Source organism: Neofelis nebulosa, chromosome 4 (assembly GCF_028018385.1).
Source record: "Neofelis nebulosa isolate mNeoNeb1 chromosome 4, mNeoNeb1.pri, whole genome shotgun sequence".
Lineage (NCBI taxonomy): Eukaryota > Metazoa > Chordata > Mammalia > Carnivora > Felidae > Neofelis > Neofelis nebulosa.
In genome coordinates this window covers 163906198-163920457 of record NC_080785.1, presented here as the reverse complement: position 1 = coordinate 163920457, position 14260 = coordinate 163906198, and the positions used below count along the sequence as shown (strand labels likewise).

At 52.8% G+C, this 14260-nt stretch overlaps 1 protein-coding gene across 3 annotated transcripts; it reads right to left on the bottom strand.

The window, feature by feature from the left end:
- Positions 1-6026: 6026 nt before the first annotated feature.
- SAXO5 (stabilizer of axonemal microtubules 5) lies at positions 6027-12354 on the bottom strand. 3 transcript variants are annotated; one of them, XM_058728882.1, is made up of 9 exons: positions 12076-12354; positions 9799-10384; positions 8673-8779; positions 8484-8584; positions 8125-8237; positions 7934-8043; positions 7368-7572; positions 6776-6918; positions 6027-6190 (listed from the first exon to the last, which is right to left on the bottom strand). In XM_058728882.1, the coding sequence occupies exons 1-9, from the start codon at positions 12088-12090 to the stop codon at positions 6044-6046; spliced, it is 1527 nt and encodes a 508-aa protein (XP_058584865.1). In that variant the 5' UTR covers positions 12091-12354; the 3' UTR covers positions 6027-6043. The 3 variants fall into 3 exon arrangements, with proteins under 3 accessions (XP_058584865.1, XP_058584863.1, XP_058584864.1); XM_058728880.1 differs by having other exon boundaries at positions 6027-6271; positions 12076-12346; XM_058728881.1 differs by having other exon boundaries at positions 6027-6271; positions 6776-6861; positions 12076-12277.
- Positions 12355-14260: the final 1906 nt, after the last annotated feature.

The window sequence follows — 14260 nt, the reverse complement described above, 5'->3', positions numbered from 1 at the left end:
TGCCCTCGCCCCGGCCCGGCCCGGCCCCGCGTCTCAGCCTCTCGGGGTCCCTCTCTGCCCTCGCCTGCCTCAGCCCCTGTGTCTGTCTCTCGCCTGTCTCTCTTTCCATCCCTGTTCCCCTCTCCGCGCCTAGCTCTGTTCCTTTCTGTGTCTCTGTCCCTCTCCTCCTGCGTCTGTTTCAATCTCTTTGCCTCCGTTCCTGCCACTTTTTTCTGCCTCTGCCCCTCCGTCTCTCTTTCTGTCCTCCTCTGTCTCTGTCTCTGCCTCCTGCCCATGTGTCTGACTCTATCTTTGTCCAAAAGGCACCAAACCTTGTTTCCCTGGCCGACTGGCACTGCACAGAAACACAGCCAAGACTCGGAGAAGCCCTGCAATTTACAAAGTTGTTAATCTTTGCCCAGCCCAGCGTCTCCCTTTAAGATTCTGCCAGGAAAAGGGCTGGGAACGCTGTCCCTGAGTGTTTTCCTCCTACCCGGCTGATGGGTCACTCACTGCTGTCACTGGTGTGGACTCCCTGTGTCTGATGCCCACTGGAGTGACGATGATCTCTGGAGAAGCCTAGGCCAGAGCTGGGAAGGACTCTGGGCAGACTTTACCTGGAGACACAGATCCCCGCGAAGAGGGAGTGAAAAACAGCCCTGGCAGCTGGCAGCTGGGCCGTGATGTTCTTAACTGAACATAAACAACAGTCACAGAATATAAACAATGATCACACAAGGCCGCTCTGTGACCATGTCTGAACCAAGCCAGAGACAAGGACACGCTGCAACCACAAAAATGAATACACACCCTTCTCTCCCGACCAACGCAAGTGACCACTGCTTCTTACCAGCGATAGCCCCGCGTCCATTCTTCCACTGCTGAGATAAAAATCATCAAAATACCCAGGCACCAATCCGCTCCCTGCTAGCACCAACTTAGACTTGGCCTCTACAGTCTTCAGCTGTCTTTAAAACTACCGAGCACATGCCTGCATCCCATAAGATGCCCTCCTGTCCCACAACACCCTCTTATGGAGGCACCCCATGGTTCCTATTATGTGATCTTTCCTGCTGGAGCAAGCTAAAAAAAAATTTTTTTTTTTTTTTTTTTTTTTATGACAGGTGTATTTCTGATGGTCGTTGGCCGGTTAATTTTGACACCACCTACCCTTGAAGACAACCTCAAGTACATCAGGCCTCCAGGAGTCTTCTCTCTCCTGTCGTGAACCTTCTAGATCTGTGCTGACCTTATGGTCTGAAGCTTGCTCTCCACGTTTCTGCAGGAAAGCCCACAGAAGATCTGAGAGGTTTGAGACCGAAATTGGATTATGTCACTGGTGCCTCACCCCGTCGCCTCCCGGAAGATCCCGTAACAAATAACACTCGTAATGACAGCTGTTGTTTCTGTCTGCTAAGTATCTCAGTCAGAACCTTGGTTTCTCTTTGTGGATCCTTCCCCACTACTCCAGTCTAACACAGCCCCCCCCCCCCCCCAGTAATATTCGATCTAAGCTTACCAATCAGACAACTCCATCCCCTGGCCACAATAAGTAGGTCTGAGGACATGACATTGGAAGGTCTCATTCTTTCTCTGGGATCATCAGCTGTATGCAGGACCTCATCTTACCCACAGCCACCTTGTGAAGTTGTCTGGAAGAACAGTCTGCAGACTGAAGCCAGTCTACACCAGGATGTACAGGTGAAAGTCGGAGAGACAGTTCTGGCAATATTGGTTGAGCTCCTGGATAGAGCCATACCTGAAGCCAGACTCCCTGATCCTTTCCATTACCACGAGCCAACAAATTTCCCAGACAGTTGGGATAGTTTTGTCCCTTGAATCCCTATTCTGTCCCTTGAATCCATGATAGTCTTAACTTATTTAGGATTAGTACCTGGAAAGGGAAGGATATTGAGGGAAATGACTTCAAACGTGGGATTGGCTGAGCAACGTTGAGGTAGAGGGCCGGGGCCACGGTGTACACATACATATTCACTTTAAAGTGAAGGGCACTCCCTAGATTTATACAGTGCACAATCTGCCCTGAGAAGAGCCTTCCTCGAGAAACAAGAAATCTCTGTTATGTGGAAGAAAAATAGCTTCTTAAAACCCTGCCTATTTTATCTCGGGACTCTAAACACGCGTCTCTTGAGACTGTGGTTTGAGGGTCTTTGGAGAAAAACATGGAGGATGTTGAAATATGTGAGAGCCTTCATAAGGTCTTCAGAAAGGTCTCCTTCGACAGACGCAAGCTGCCTCTGTGGACTTCTTGAAGCAGAGACTAGCGTCTGCTTGATTTTGTGATTGCCAGAGCTGAATTCTCTGCCCCAAACTAGAAGAGGAAGTTAGTAATGAGGTGGGAGATAAGATTGGGACTCTCGGAGAACCAGGGCGCATTAGATGCCTCAGGCTACTCTCTTAACACCGAACTCGCCCAGTCTATAAACGTACAATTATTCTCCGTTGGGAGGAGCCTATTAGTTGACTTTCCACCCTCCGGATTGTAACCTGGAGCAAAATAGATGCTAAGGGGATGGCAGGCACAGGTCTGTTGCTAGGAAACAAGGTCCAGAGAGGTTGGTCTCCGGGCTCAAAGATCCTGGTGAGCTTTGGGGAACCAAATCACCCAGGGGTGGGCTAGTGGACCGGCCAACCAATCATAGCATCCTATCCCTCTGGGCACAGTGATTGGCTCACGGCTAGGCATGTGACTCAAATGCGCCAATCAGCGTGTCCCTTAAGTTCCACTAAGAGGAGTTGGGGGCAAGACCCCTCCCTCTTTCTTTGAGGCTTTAATCAAAAGGATTTGGGTTATAGCATCTTTTTATAGCGTCCTTGGAACCCAATGGTTCCAAGCCACCACTTGCAGGGATACAGGACTGAGAACTGGCGAGGGAGAACAGTCCTGATAGTCACGTGAGACCTAATTCCACATTTTATTTCTAAGTTGTGAAAAACAAAATTCAACCAAAGAAATTTGAAGATCTAACTGGTTTTATTAAATGACTCATGAATGGGGCAGCATCCCTTGTAACGCGTAGGGGGCATTATGAGGAATTGTGCAAAATAGAAGGTATTTCTAGGAAGGAGGGCAGGGCAAGAAAGTTATAAGCAAAAGAAAAAGGGTTGTCCCAGGCAAAGTCACTTTCCCTTAGGGGAAGGCAGTGGATCTTATTGGGTAGATTACCTCACTACCTTCCGTTGGGGGATGGGGAAGGCCTCTGTGGCAGATGACCTTATTGGTACATATCAGAAAATTACTGATTGATAGGGGGCACCTGGGTGGCTCAGTCGGTTAAGCGTCCAACTTCAGTTCAAGTCATGATCTCATGGTTGCTGAGTTCGAGCCCCGTGTCAGGCTCTGTGGTGACAGCTCAGAGCCTAGAACCTGCTTCGGATTCTCTCTCTCTCTCTCTCTCTCTCTCTCTCTCTCTCTCTCTCTCCCCTCCCCTGTTCACACGCTATCTCTTAAAAATAGACATTTAAAAAATTTGTAAAAAAAGAAAAAAATACTGATCGATAGATTAAAATTTACATTTCTGGAGGAGGTTGAAACTGTAATTAGGTTAGGTATTAAGCCCCGGTTTGGTGCTTTAGCCTGCCCCCAGTAACACTGTTTGGAGCCTGTGGCTTTCTTTTTAACAACGTCAGTCAAATCCCTTTCTTCTTCAACTGGAGCAAGCTGGGTTTCTGTCACTTGCAACAAAAATGACCTAAGACGTTAAAAAACTATGGGCACCTGTGCAGCTGCAACCTGGCCTAAGAATGGTACGTGCACATTTTGTGTAAACCTTGTACCCATTCTAGGAAGGAAGAATTAAGTGCCATTCCATTTTACAAATGAAGTGAGGATCAGAGCACACCATCACTTGCCCAAGGACAGACAGGCAGGTGAGGGGCAGGTCTGAATTCTGCTGCTCGGTGATGAAATGTTTTTCTTTAAAAATTAATCTGTTCTCAAAAAAAATTAATCTGTTCTCCCAGGTGCAATCCTATGTTATTCATCTTATTTTATCAGCCTTTTGGGTTTCTGTAGTTAATATGAAATGCCTTTTTTGGTGGTGGGAAGGGGTGAGTGGAATACAGGTAGCCATAAATCCATAAAATACATCCCAAATCTGAAGTATCTTTCTGCGCTGAAAATATTTCTAGTGGAGTTCTCATTCTTTCCCAGCAACCCATCCCAGGGCTAGTCAATTCCATTGTTAGAAAATGCTTCAATTTGTGCAGAAATCTGCCTCCTTGTAACTCCTACCCATTATGTTTCATCTGGTGTCTGGGTTGTTGCTTCACACCACTCCTAGAACTAGGTGGGAGCACAAATAATCCTGCACCCAGAGCTACATGGAAAAGAATACCAAAGTAAGCTTTCTCAGCTTCCTGGCAGGCAAGGCAAAAAGGAATAGCCTTTTTGTTAAGAGTAGTCAAAAAAAAAAAAAAAAGAGTAGTCTTGTCAACAAACAGACCAGCTTCATCAGGAGAGCCTGATTTTGTCCTGGGGATCTTTGTAGGCTGGGTTTATTGCAGTGGTTGTCAACCAAGACAACTCTTCCCCCCAGGGGACATTTGGCAATGCCCAGAGATATTTTCGGTTGTCACAACTGGCTGGGGTAGAGGGAGAATGCTGCTGGCCCTTAGCGGGTAGAGGTCAGGGATGATGCTAAACATCCTACGATGCACAAGAGGGCCTCTAACAATAAAAAATGATCCCATCCAAAATGTCAATAGTACTGGGTTTGAGAAATCCCGGTTCATCAGGAGGTAATTCACAAATGTGTCATGTACATCTTTAGTGAAAGCAAGAAGAGGTGTTTTGCAGCTAGCAGACCCTTGCATGGCTAATATGAGTGCAGCCAAAAGGGCCATCTTATTCTGTAGGACCCAAAGCTGGACTCCTGCCCTTCCTGTGTAAATGACAACCTGGCCTCACAGGATTGCTGCCCATGGGGAGAGGGCTCCTGGTTGGGCTTGAGGTTGGCTCTCAGTGGCTCGTTGGATGGGAGGCCTTGGTCTTTGAAGGTCTGACTACGGAGTCAGGGAGCCATGTTCATTCCCCAAAACCAGATTGGCAGCAGCCCACTGAAGCAGGCCCTGGGCATGGCCACCAACGCCCATTTTTTTTTTCCAGACAGAGCAATCTCACCACACCCGAGACCTTCAAGATGGGGGCGCTGTCCAAGGTACCATTTGTTGACCTGCTTGTCAAGCCCTGTCAAGGACTGGCTTCAGGGCTCCACCCCAGCCTCCTCCTTTCCGCCCTCTTCATTTTGTCCCTGGCTGGACATCTACCCCCTTGAACTTGATCATATCCTGATGGTTTTCGTTCGTTTGTCCCCGGACCCAGCTCTGACCTGGGGGCCAATTGCCCAGCCAGCCAGGGCATTGTGGGTGAACCACAATGGAGAAAATCGCTGGGCCACTCTCAGCTTCCCCACCCCTTCATTGTCCCTCCTCTGAGCCCCACCCAGCCTCTCAACGATTGAAATCTCCTTTCCATACCTTCATCTTCCTCTTTCCTCGTCACCTTCATGCTCAGAAGGGAAGTGCTCTCCCTCCTTGACCCTCAGGCACACGCATGGACATGTGTGCACATTTCTCATTTATAACATTCTAACGAGAGGACTGCCCTGCATCTCCACGTTACAGATGAGCAAACAGATGAGGCTCACAGGGATGAAGTGACCTGCCCAAGACTACTATCCAGGACAGAAGAGTTAAGATTTGGAGCCTGTCCATTCAGCCCTGGGAGCCTAGGTTCTCAACACTTCACCTCAGTGCCCTGTTCAACACTATGACTCCACTCTCTCCACATCATTCAGATTTGGTGGTGCACCTGACACCTTACACTGAGTCCAACCGCCAAGCCCTTGTACAAGCTAGAGTGGCCTCCCTGCCCAGAATGGGGTGACCTTCAGGGCCCACGGAAGTATGTGTTCAGGTTTTTGTTTGTTTGTTTGTTTGTTTTTTTGATGGAGTCACTCTCTCCTGTACAGTCTCCATCCCACCAAGCATCATCTTTCATGGCTGACTGATGAGGAGGGGTGAGATGTTGCCAAGGTGGTGTTTATTGCTGGCTAGGGCATGGGTAAGTAGGGGGCTGGGGGGTCTGAGGGTCTACCTTCCCAGCCCCACAGACCCACTGGCGGGGGGAGCCCAGAGGCACATGGCTGTCCTGGAGGTTGGCCGATCTCAGCACCGCTGGGCCCTGGAACTTGAAGGCAAACTCATCCTCGTATTGGGTTGAGAAGAAGTGCTGTCCACCCAGCGGGGGCTCAATGTGGTTATACTTGCACTGTGGAGTCAGGGCGGGGAGCCTGGCAGGACAGCTTGAAGGGTGGTTGACATACCTGGCCCACCCCGTGGTCCCCATATGACCCTGGGAGCAGCAAAGGCTGATGATTGGGCTCTGAGGAGGTAGGCGAAAGGTGTCCCAGTTTGGGCTGCCCCAGGAGCTGGATGGGAAGCTGGAGAGAAAGCGGGGGACCCCTGGAATGACCCCAGGGCTGTGGTGACCTTAGGCAACTCTGAGCTACCCCTCAGCTGAGAGTATACCTGTGGCTGGTGATATAAAGATGTCCTTGAGCTGACCCTGAAATGACCCTGGAGGTGAGCTAGGGATGACCTTGAGGCTGGAGTGACATTAAGATGACCCTGTGCCTGGGGTCACTGTAGAGTGATCCTGAACGAACTTGACACTAATTCTGGGCCTGAGGTCACAGCGTTATCATCCTGGGACAAAACTACACTGCTTTGGGGGGGGTTACCGGTCAGGGAGATACCCCTTCCCCCTCCCTACCCGCTGTAGCATCTCGTCAGTCACGGAGGCGGGAGCTGTTCTATGCGGCTTCAGCATCTTCTGGTTCATGGTTAAAAAATCTGTTTCTGTAGATTTGGGTGGGGGTAGTCGAGCTGAGGGGCTGAGGGAGGAGGGGCAGGGCCCTGGGGCAGGAACAGGTGAGATTAAGCAAGGAGTAGGAGTTCAGGCGAAGCCTGAGCCCAAGGTGAAGTTAGAGCAAAGGAAGGACTAGGAGGCGGGGAGAAGGGAGGAGCCAGGTGCGGGGTAAACACAGAGTTGTTGCGGGGGAGGGGGGGCAGGAAGGGTAGTCTAGTTGGTCAGGGGGCGGAGCCAGAGTCCGACTGAAGAGGAGGGGTCAGGGTTCAGGTGAGGGCAGATATGGGGAGGGGCGGGACTATGGTCATGCAGGGAGCGGTGCCATGGCGGAGGTGGGGTCGGGGGAGGGGGCAGAATCAGATCCTCGACAGGACGAGGTTGTGGGGGGGCAGAGTTGGGATCTACGTTCAAGAGGTGGAATCCAGCAGCTCAGAAGGCGGAGCTAGAGTGGGGCGGTGGGCGGGGCGAGAACGGCGGGGGCGGGGTTAGAGCTCACCGCCGGTGCCCTGGGGCAGGTTGCTAGGCAGCAAGTGGAGAGTGGGCGCTCTCTGCGGCTTCTGGATGGTGCCCGGGGAGCAGTAGTCCGTGCCCGTGGAGGTCTGGAAGAACTGTCCGAGCAGCGAGGACTCCCCTAGGCCCACGTGACTCTGCAGTTTCTCGTGAGGCACGTGGCAGCTGGGTGGCTTGTTCAGGGGCAGTGGCTGTAGGACCACATGGCATCTGGGAAGCTCCCAAATGTGCGGGGTGTCCCAGAACTCGGGCGGGAGAGAAGAGGTGAGCGCTATACGACCTTGGACAGCTCACACCCTCCTTGGGCCCCACGTGCTGGTGCTGGGAGTTGGCACTGTATCTCATTTTGCAGACAGAGCCACTGAGGCTGGGAGTGGTTAACTGACTTAACCTTAGATCCCGCAGATAGATCCAGGAGATCCCCCCCCCCCCATACACACACACACATGTCCAGCTCACTCTCACCTCAAGGCCTCTGCACTTGCTATCCGTACTGTCTAGGGAACCCTTGCCCCTGATGAGCCCTGTGGCCTTCTCCCCCTTCCTGCTGACCTGGCCGTGGAAGAAGTGCACAGAGGTGGTGAGGCTGCCCGGGCCGGGGCACCGATTTCCTTCCAGGATGTGCGATGCCGGAGTCTGGTCGTGGTGAAGAACAAAACGCTCTGCCAGTGACAGAATAGGTGCTGAGCCAACCTGGGAGGCTGCTGTGGAAGCAGGGGGCAGGGTGGGCAGCAGACTCCCACCTGGCTCTCGGGGGTAGAAGTGTTCAGCCTCGGTGGTCCTGTCACGGAAGAGCCCATCTCCAGGACGAATATTCACATAGTGGATGTGGGCCGAGGCCTGGGCCTTGTCATACCTGCAGGTAAGGGGGGATCCGCTCTATAATCAGATCTGATCTGGGCCCTTGCAACTCCCAGGAAATGGGAGAGGGGCAGACTTCCCAAAGGCCAGGCTGTGGGGTGCTACTGGTGGGAGATCTGGGCAATAGTGGGCCTTGCTTGGAGGTGAGGGGCACCCACAGTACTGGCTCGAGAGCCTCAGGTGGTACACTCCACCTGTCGCTGAGAGGCCTTTGCTCCATCCTGGTGGAAGGCCACAGTACCTGTCTGGGGGTAGACCCTGGGGCCTGTAGGCTTGTTTCTGCTCGGAGCACACGGGCCCATAGCCAATCTTGGAGTCTCCCAGCTCCACACTGGAGGAGGCCTGTGGGTGGACAGAGGTGGGAAGAGGGCGGCACCACCCAGCCCCCATCACTGCCCTCCCCAGCAGCACCAGCCCCACCTCGATTTACCCTCTTACACATCGAGGCAGGTGGGCCTGGCAGGGCCTGAAACTGTCTCTGGTAGGAGGTCCCATCGTCCTGTGTCCTGTGGTCCCACTGGAGTGCGTTGCTGCCCCCTGAGGAGGAGCAAGAGAGAGAGAACAACATTGGTTCCACGCAGCCTCAGGCCCACTGGGGTTCGATTCCTTGCCTGGAAAGGGGAGGTGGGCAGTCCTGACTAGCCCCCCCTGAGGGCTGTTGTGGAAAAACAGCCAAAATAATACAAATAATGGTAACAAGAATAGCTACCAACATACCTGACCAGAGCCAGGAATCTAGGCTAAGTGCTTCAAACCTCATTTGAGAGTTAGTAATATTCTCCCCACTCTACAGCCTTCCTGAGGCCCAGAGAAATCAAGTCACTTGCCAGAAGTCACGAAATTCAAAACCAGAACTGAGTCCAATCCAGATCTGACAATCCCTGACTCCAGCTTGGAGGGACTCTTGCCTAGTGATGTCCACCGGCAGGTCCCCGAGTCACAGAATTGGAAAATCACACAAATGACAGCTAGTCCTTTTTGAGCGCTCACTCTATGCCAGTTGCCTCATGCACTCCGGGCTCTTTTGTCTTCACCAGCTCCTATAAAGTGGGGAGCTGTTGTTGCACCCATTTTGCAGAGGAGGAAAATCGAGACTTGGAGATGTCGACTTGCTCAGACTCACATAACTACTATGGTGGCGGGCCTGGGATGTGTGTGTGTGTGGGGGGGGGCACTTAGCAGATTTGTCCAAACCACCATTCATGCCTTCTGCCCAGGGCACAGCCCCTCGAAAAAATTCAGGAGCTATGCCATTCAGTGAATGTAGAAACTGAGGCTCAGGAAGGTTCTAGGTTTTCTCAGGCTCGGCACTATTGACATTTGGGGCCCCGTAATTCTTTACTAGGGCCAGCTGTGCCGTGCACGGTAGGATATATTCAGCAGCATTCCTGGCCTCCATGCATTCCCTGCTAGGACTACCCCCTTCCGCGGGTCGTGACAACCAAAACGATCTCCAGACTTTGCCAAATGTCCCCTGGGAGAGGGCTCGGAATCCCCGCGGGCCTGGAGAACCTAGGGGTTGGCAAATCGCGCGTGGGGCGCGTGGGCGCGCTCACCGAAGTGGCTGCAGGGCGCGCGGGGCCGCGGGCACGCGTCGTGGGGCGGGAAAAGCGCCTGGTAGGTGGTGGGCGGGATGCGCAGCTTGGCTCGGTCGCCGGCAGGCACCGAGTCGCGGTCGAAGATGAGGCGCGGGCCGCGGATCTGCTCTCTGGAGCGCGCCGGCAGCTCCGGCCAACCAAAGTCCGCGCGCGCGGTGGAGAGGCCGGTACGGGAGCGCGCGGGCGCGTATACGCGCAAGTTGGTGGCCGGCGTGGCGAGGGTGCGCTCCCGCGTCCCCGACGGCGCGGACGGCTGCGGCGCCAGGGGCGCGAACGCGCGGTGCGCCTCCGACTGGAGCTCCGCGCCTGCGGCGCGCGTGTCCTGTCGGAAGAAGGACCTGACGGGCGGCTTCTGGCACGACAGCGCGCGGGTGACGCCCGGGTAGGCCGGGAAGTCCCGGTGCGACGTGGGTTGCATGGCGTCCACGTGCAGCCGCGGATCCGGCCCTAGTGCAAAGTGCGAGGCCTTGAGGAAGTCCAGCCGGGACATCAGGCATGGCAGGAGGGCGACCGCGGCCATCGCCATCGGGGGACAAGGCGCCACCTGTGAGAGGGCGGAGATAATGAGACTGAGCAAGTGCCCGCCTGAGGACAATGCTGCTTTTACTCCTTCCTGTGCGCCAGGCACTGGGCATTGGGAGGGTGGGTGGGGGTGGTGGGTCTGAGGACTTCGTAAAAAAACAGGCTCAGGGGCGCCTGGGTGGCTCAGTCTGTTGGGCATCCGACTTCGGCTCAGGTCATGATCTTGCCGTTGGTGGATTCGAGCCATGCGTCCGGCTCTGTGCTGACAGCTTGGAGCCTGGAGCCTGCTTCGGATTCTGTGTCTCCCTCTCTTTCTGCCCCTCCCCTGCTCATACTCTGTCTGTCTGTCTCTCTCTCTCTCTGAATAAAAATTAAACAAATAAAACAGGCCTAGCCCCTGTGCCTGCCCCCCGGGAAAGTAGAGAGCATAGAGATAAAAGCATTCTTTGGGCACTTACCGTGTGCCAGGCCCTGTTCTAGGTCCTTGGCAGGGGGAACATCAGGTAACAAAACAGACCAAGAGCCAGTGCTCTTGTGGAGGTGACAGTGGGGGTGACAGACAATGCTGAAAAAATATAACACTACAAATTGCGCCGGTGTTAGTAGAAGGAGCTGAGTGCTGTGCCTAAAAACATCACACAGCATAGGAGGGTGGTGGTGAGGGGACGAGGGTTGCAGTTTTAAATGGGATGGTGTCACTGAGATGACAGTTGAGAAAAGACCTGGAAAATGTGGGAGAGGAGCATATGGGGACGGGGGCGGCGGGGAGTAACATTCCAGGCAGAAGGAACAGCAGGTGCCAAGGCCAGTGCAGGGTGGGCCACAAGAAGGACTGCAGAATCAAGCACTGCAGTCTAGTCTCTTCGATACGGGAGCCCCTTCTCCTCACCCTCAGGTAGTGGTCAAGGCCATGGCCCTCCCCTCCGTATGTGGGATCTTCCATCTCTGCTCAGTCCTGGCCACAGTCTCTGCCACCCCTCCCCGCCGTGGGTCTTCCTGCCCTCTGCAATTGTCCTGGGTGCTGATTGTTCTCCCGGATCTCTTCCTATCCTGAAACTCTCAGAGGCATAGACGTCTCTCTCCACTTCTCTGACCTCCAGCTGCAGGCTCCCGGCACCCCATTTAGCTGACGGGGACATTCTTGCCTTTGCTCTGAGCAGGGGAGTCTCCCCGACCCTGCTCCCAGCCCCTCTGAGAGCAGTCCCAGTGTGTGTGGGGGTACCGCAGGCTCACCCCCGCTCAGACCGAGTCAGCTCAAAACCGGTCATGTCGACCTCTTTAGGAAACAGGGCCCATGGGGCGCCTGGCCGGCTCAGTCGGTTAAGCATCTGACTTCGGCTCAGGTCATGATCTCACGGGCTCGGGGCTGACAGCTCAGAGCCCGGAGCCCGCTTCGGATTCTGTGTCTCCCTCTCTCTCTCTGCCCCTCCTCTGCTCATGCTCTGTCTCTCCGTCTCTCAAAAATAAATAAACATTAAAAACAACAATAAAAAATATTTAGAAAACAGGGGCCAAGCATTTTAACCAAACCACAGGTGTTCAGAGTCTTCGTTTGCTTCTTTGATCAGTTTGGCGCCTGAAATAGGTGAGAGCTGAGAAGTCTCCAATAGCCTACGGAGAATCTAACAATTGAAATCAAGGTCACCTCGGAGTAAGCAATTGGGTTCCTGTGAGCTTCAGTTTCCACATCAGGGATGAGCATGTGGGACGTACCTCAAGGGGTGGCATGGGGACTGATGAGTCTTAGGAAATGCCCTTGGCCACCGGCCTGACCCTCTGGACTCCCTGTGTCCCCGGTCTCCCAGAAGATGCTCATATGTTCCTTCCGAGGCTGTGTCCCCGCGTGGTCCAGTTCTGCCCATTGTGACCAAAGAGCTTCCCTCACCCAGCGTTGTCACAATGGTCCCCAGCCACTCTGAGGGCAGGTGGGAAGAAGAACGGGAGTGAGGCCAGAGGATCCTGCCTTCGGAGAGCTCAAGAGAGCTAGGCAAGTGACTTGACTTCTCGAAGCCTCAGTTTTGCCATCTGGAAAATGGGGCTTCAGAAAGCAGGAGTGAGGATTGGAGGCAGTATGTTCATTATTATCATTTTCCAGAATTTTCCTGCTTGTCTGCTTCTCAGCACTCCCCACGCAGGACGAGCCAACTTCTTTGGTCGTTGAGTCACTGCACTGCTTAATGTCACTCCAGGGCTCGCAGACCTCCGAGGTGCCCTTAGGGACACCAGTGCCCCCCCCCCCCCCAGCCCAAAGACCGCCAGGAACACACCCGAGGCTGACCAAATCCAAGGTTGTTACTTGTGACCGCGAGTGAGAGCACACCCTCTGGGGAGCTGTGGGTATGAGCTGAGATGGGCTTGTCTTCACCTGGGCTTGTGTCCCTGCTTCTGGGAGGTTCGAGGCAATGGGGGTTCGTGCTGCAGGTTTTTACTGCTGGGAGATTTGGCTTTCTTTGTTGAGATGACCTGACAAATGAAAATAATATACAAAACAATAGGAAAGAGGGAAATGGGGAGTCAGGGTCTCATGGGGACAGAGGTTCGGTTTGGGCAGGTGAAAAGTTCTGGAGGTGGACAGTGAGGATGGTCTCATGACAGTGTGAATGTGCTTAATGCCACTGGGCAGAACATCTAAAAACGGTTAAGATGGTCAATTTTATGTCATGTGTATTTTACCACAATGAATAACATTTAAAAATTAAAAAAAAATTTTTTTAATGTTTATTTTGAGAGAGAGAGAGAGAGAGGCAGAGTGTGAGTGGGGGAGGCGCAGAGAGAGGGAGACACAGAATCCCAAGCAGGCTCCAGGCTCCGAGCTGTCAGCACAGAGCCCGACGCGGGGCTCGAACCCACCAACTGTGAGATCATGACCTGAGCTGAAGTCGGACGCTCAACTGACGGAGCCACCCAGATGCCCCTCAATATAAAACATTTTTTAAATGGAAAAACAATTTCTTAAAAAAACAAACAAACAAAGCAGATGAAGGGGCGCCTGGGTGTTTCAGTCCGTTGAACATCTGACTTTGGATTTCAGCTCAGGGCATGATCTCACAGCTGGTGAGTTCGAGCCCTGCACCGGCTCTGCCCTGACAGGGCAGAGCCTGCTTGAAATTCTGTCTCCCTCTCTCTCTGCCCCTCTCCCTCCGCCTGCTCTCTATCTCTCTCAAAAAATAAATTAAAAATAAAATGAAATAAATGTATAAATATATTTATATAAATATGTAAATTTATATAAACATATAAATTTATATACATATAAATAAATATATGTAAACATAAATATGTTTATATAAATAAATAAAGTTCATGACCCCGAATCAGCTACTAAATAGGCTCTTTCCTTCCTCCTTCCTTCTTTCTCTTTCTCCCTCTCCCCCCACCTCTCTTCTTGAGATATAGTTGACATATAACATTGCCTATATTTGAGACACAACATATTGATTTGATACATTTATATTGCAATATGATTGTCAAGGTAACATTAGCTAATACCTCCCCAGGACCTATTCCCCGAGTGGGTTTCTTCTCACTAAATTGAAGCAAATTGTCGCATTGTCCTCTGGGGTGAGGCCCCATCACCGGCTCCCCCACCTGGAGGGTGGAGGGTAGAGCGTTGGGCACCGGCCAGGCTGATGCAAATACAGTTTCCGCCTCGTCCTTCTGTCTGCTGGGAAAAGGAGGGGGTGGATCCTGGATGCTGTCAGAAAGCAAGGGGGGGGAGAGAATTCTGTTGTTGAGGATCTTAGTTTTTCCGCAGAAAGTCTCGGGAAAGAACGGCAGCGCTCAGACTCTCCAGGAAGAGCGAACGCCTGGTTGTTGCTGTGGTTTGGACAATGCTCATGTTTTGCCTGCCTTCGGCTTGTTTTGTCTCGTCCCACCACGGTCACGGAGTGGCCTTGTC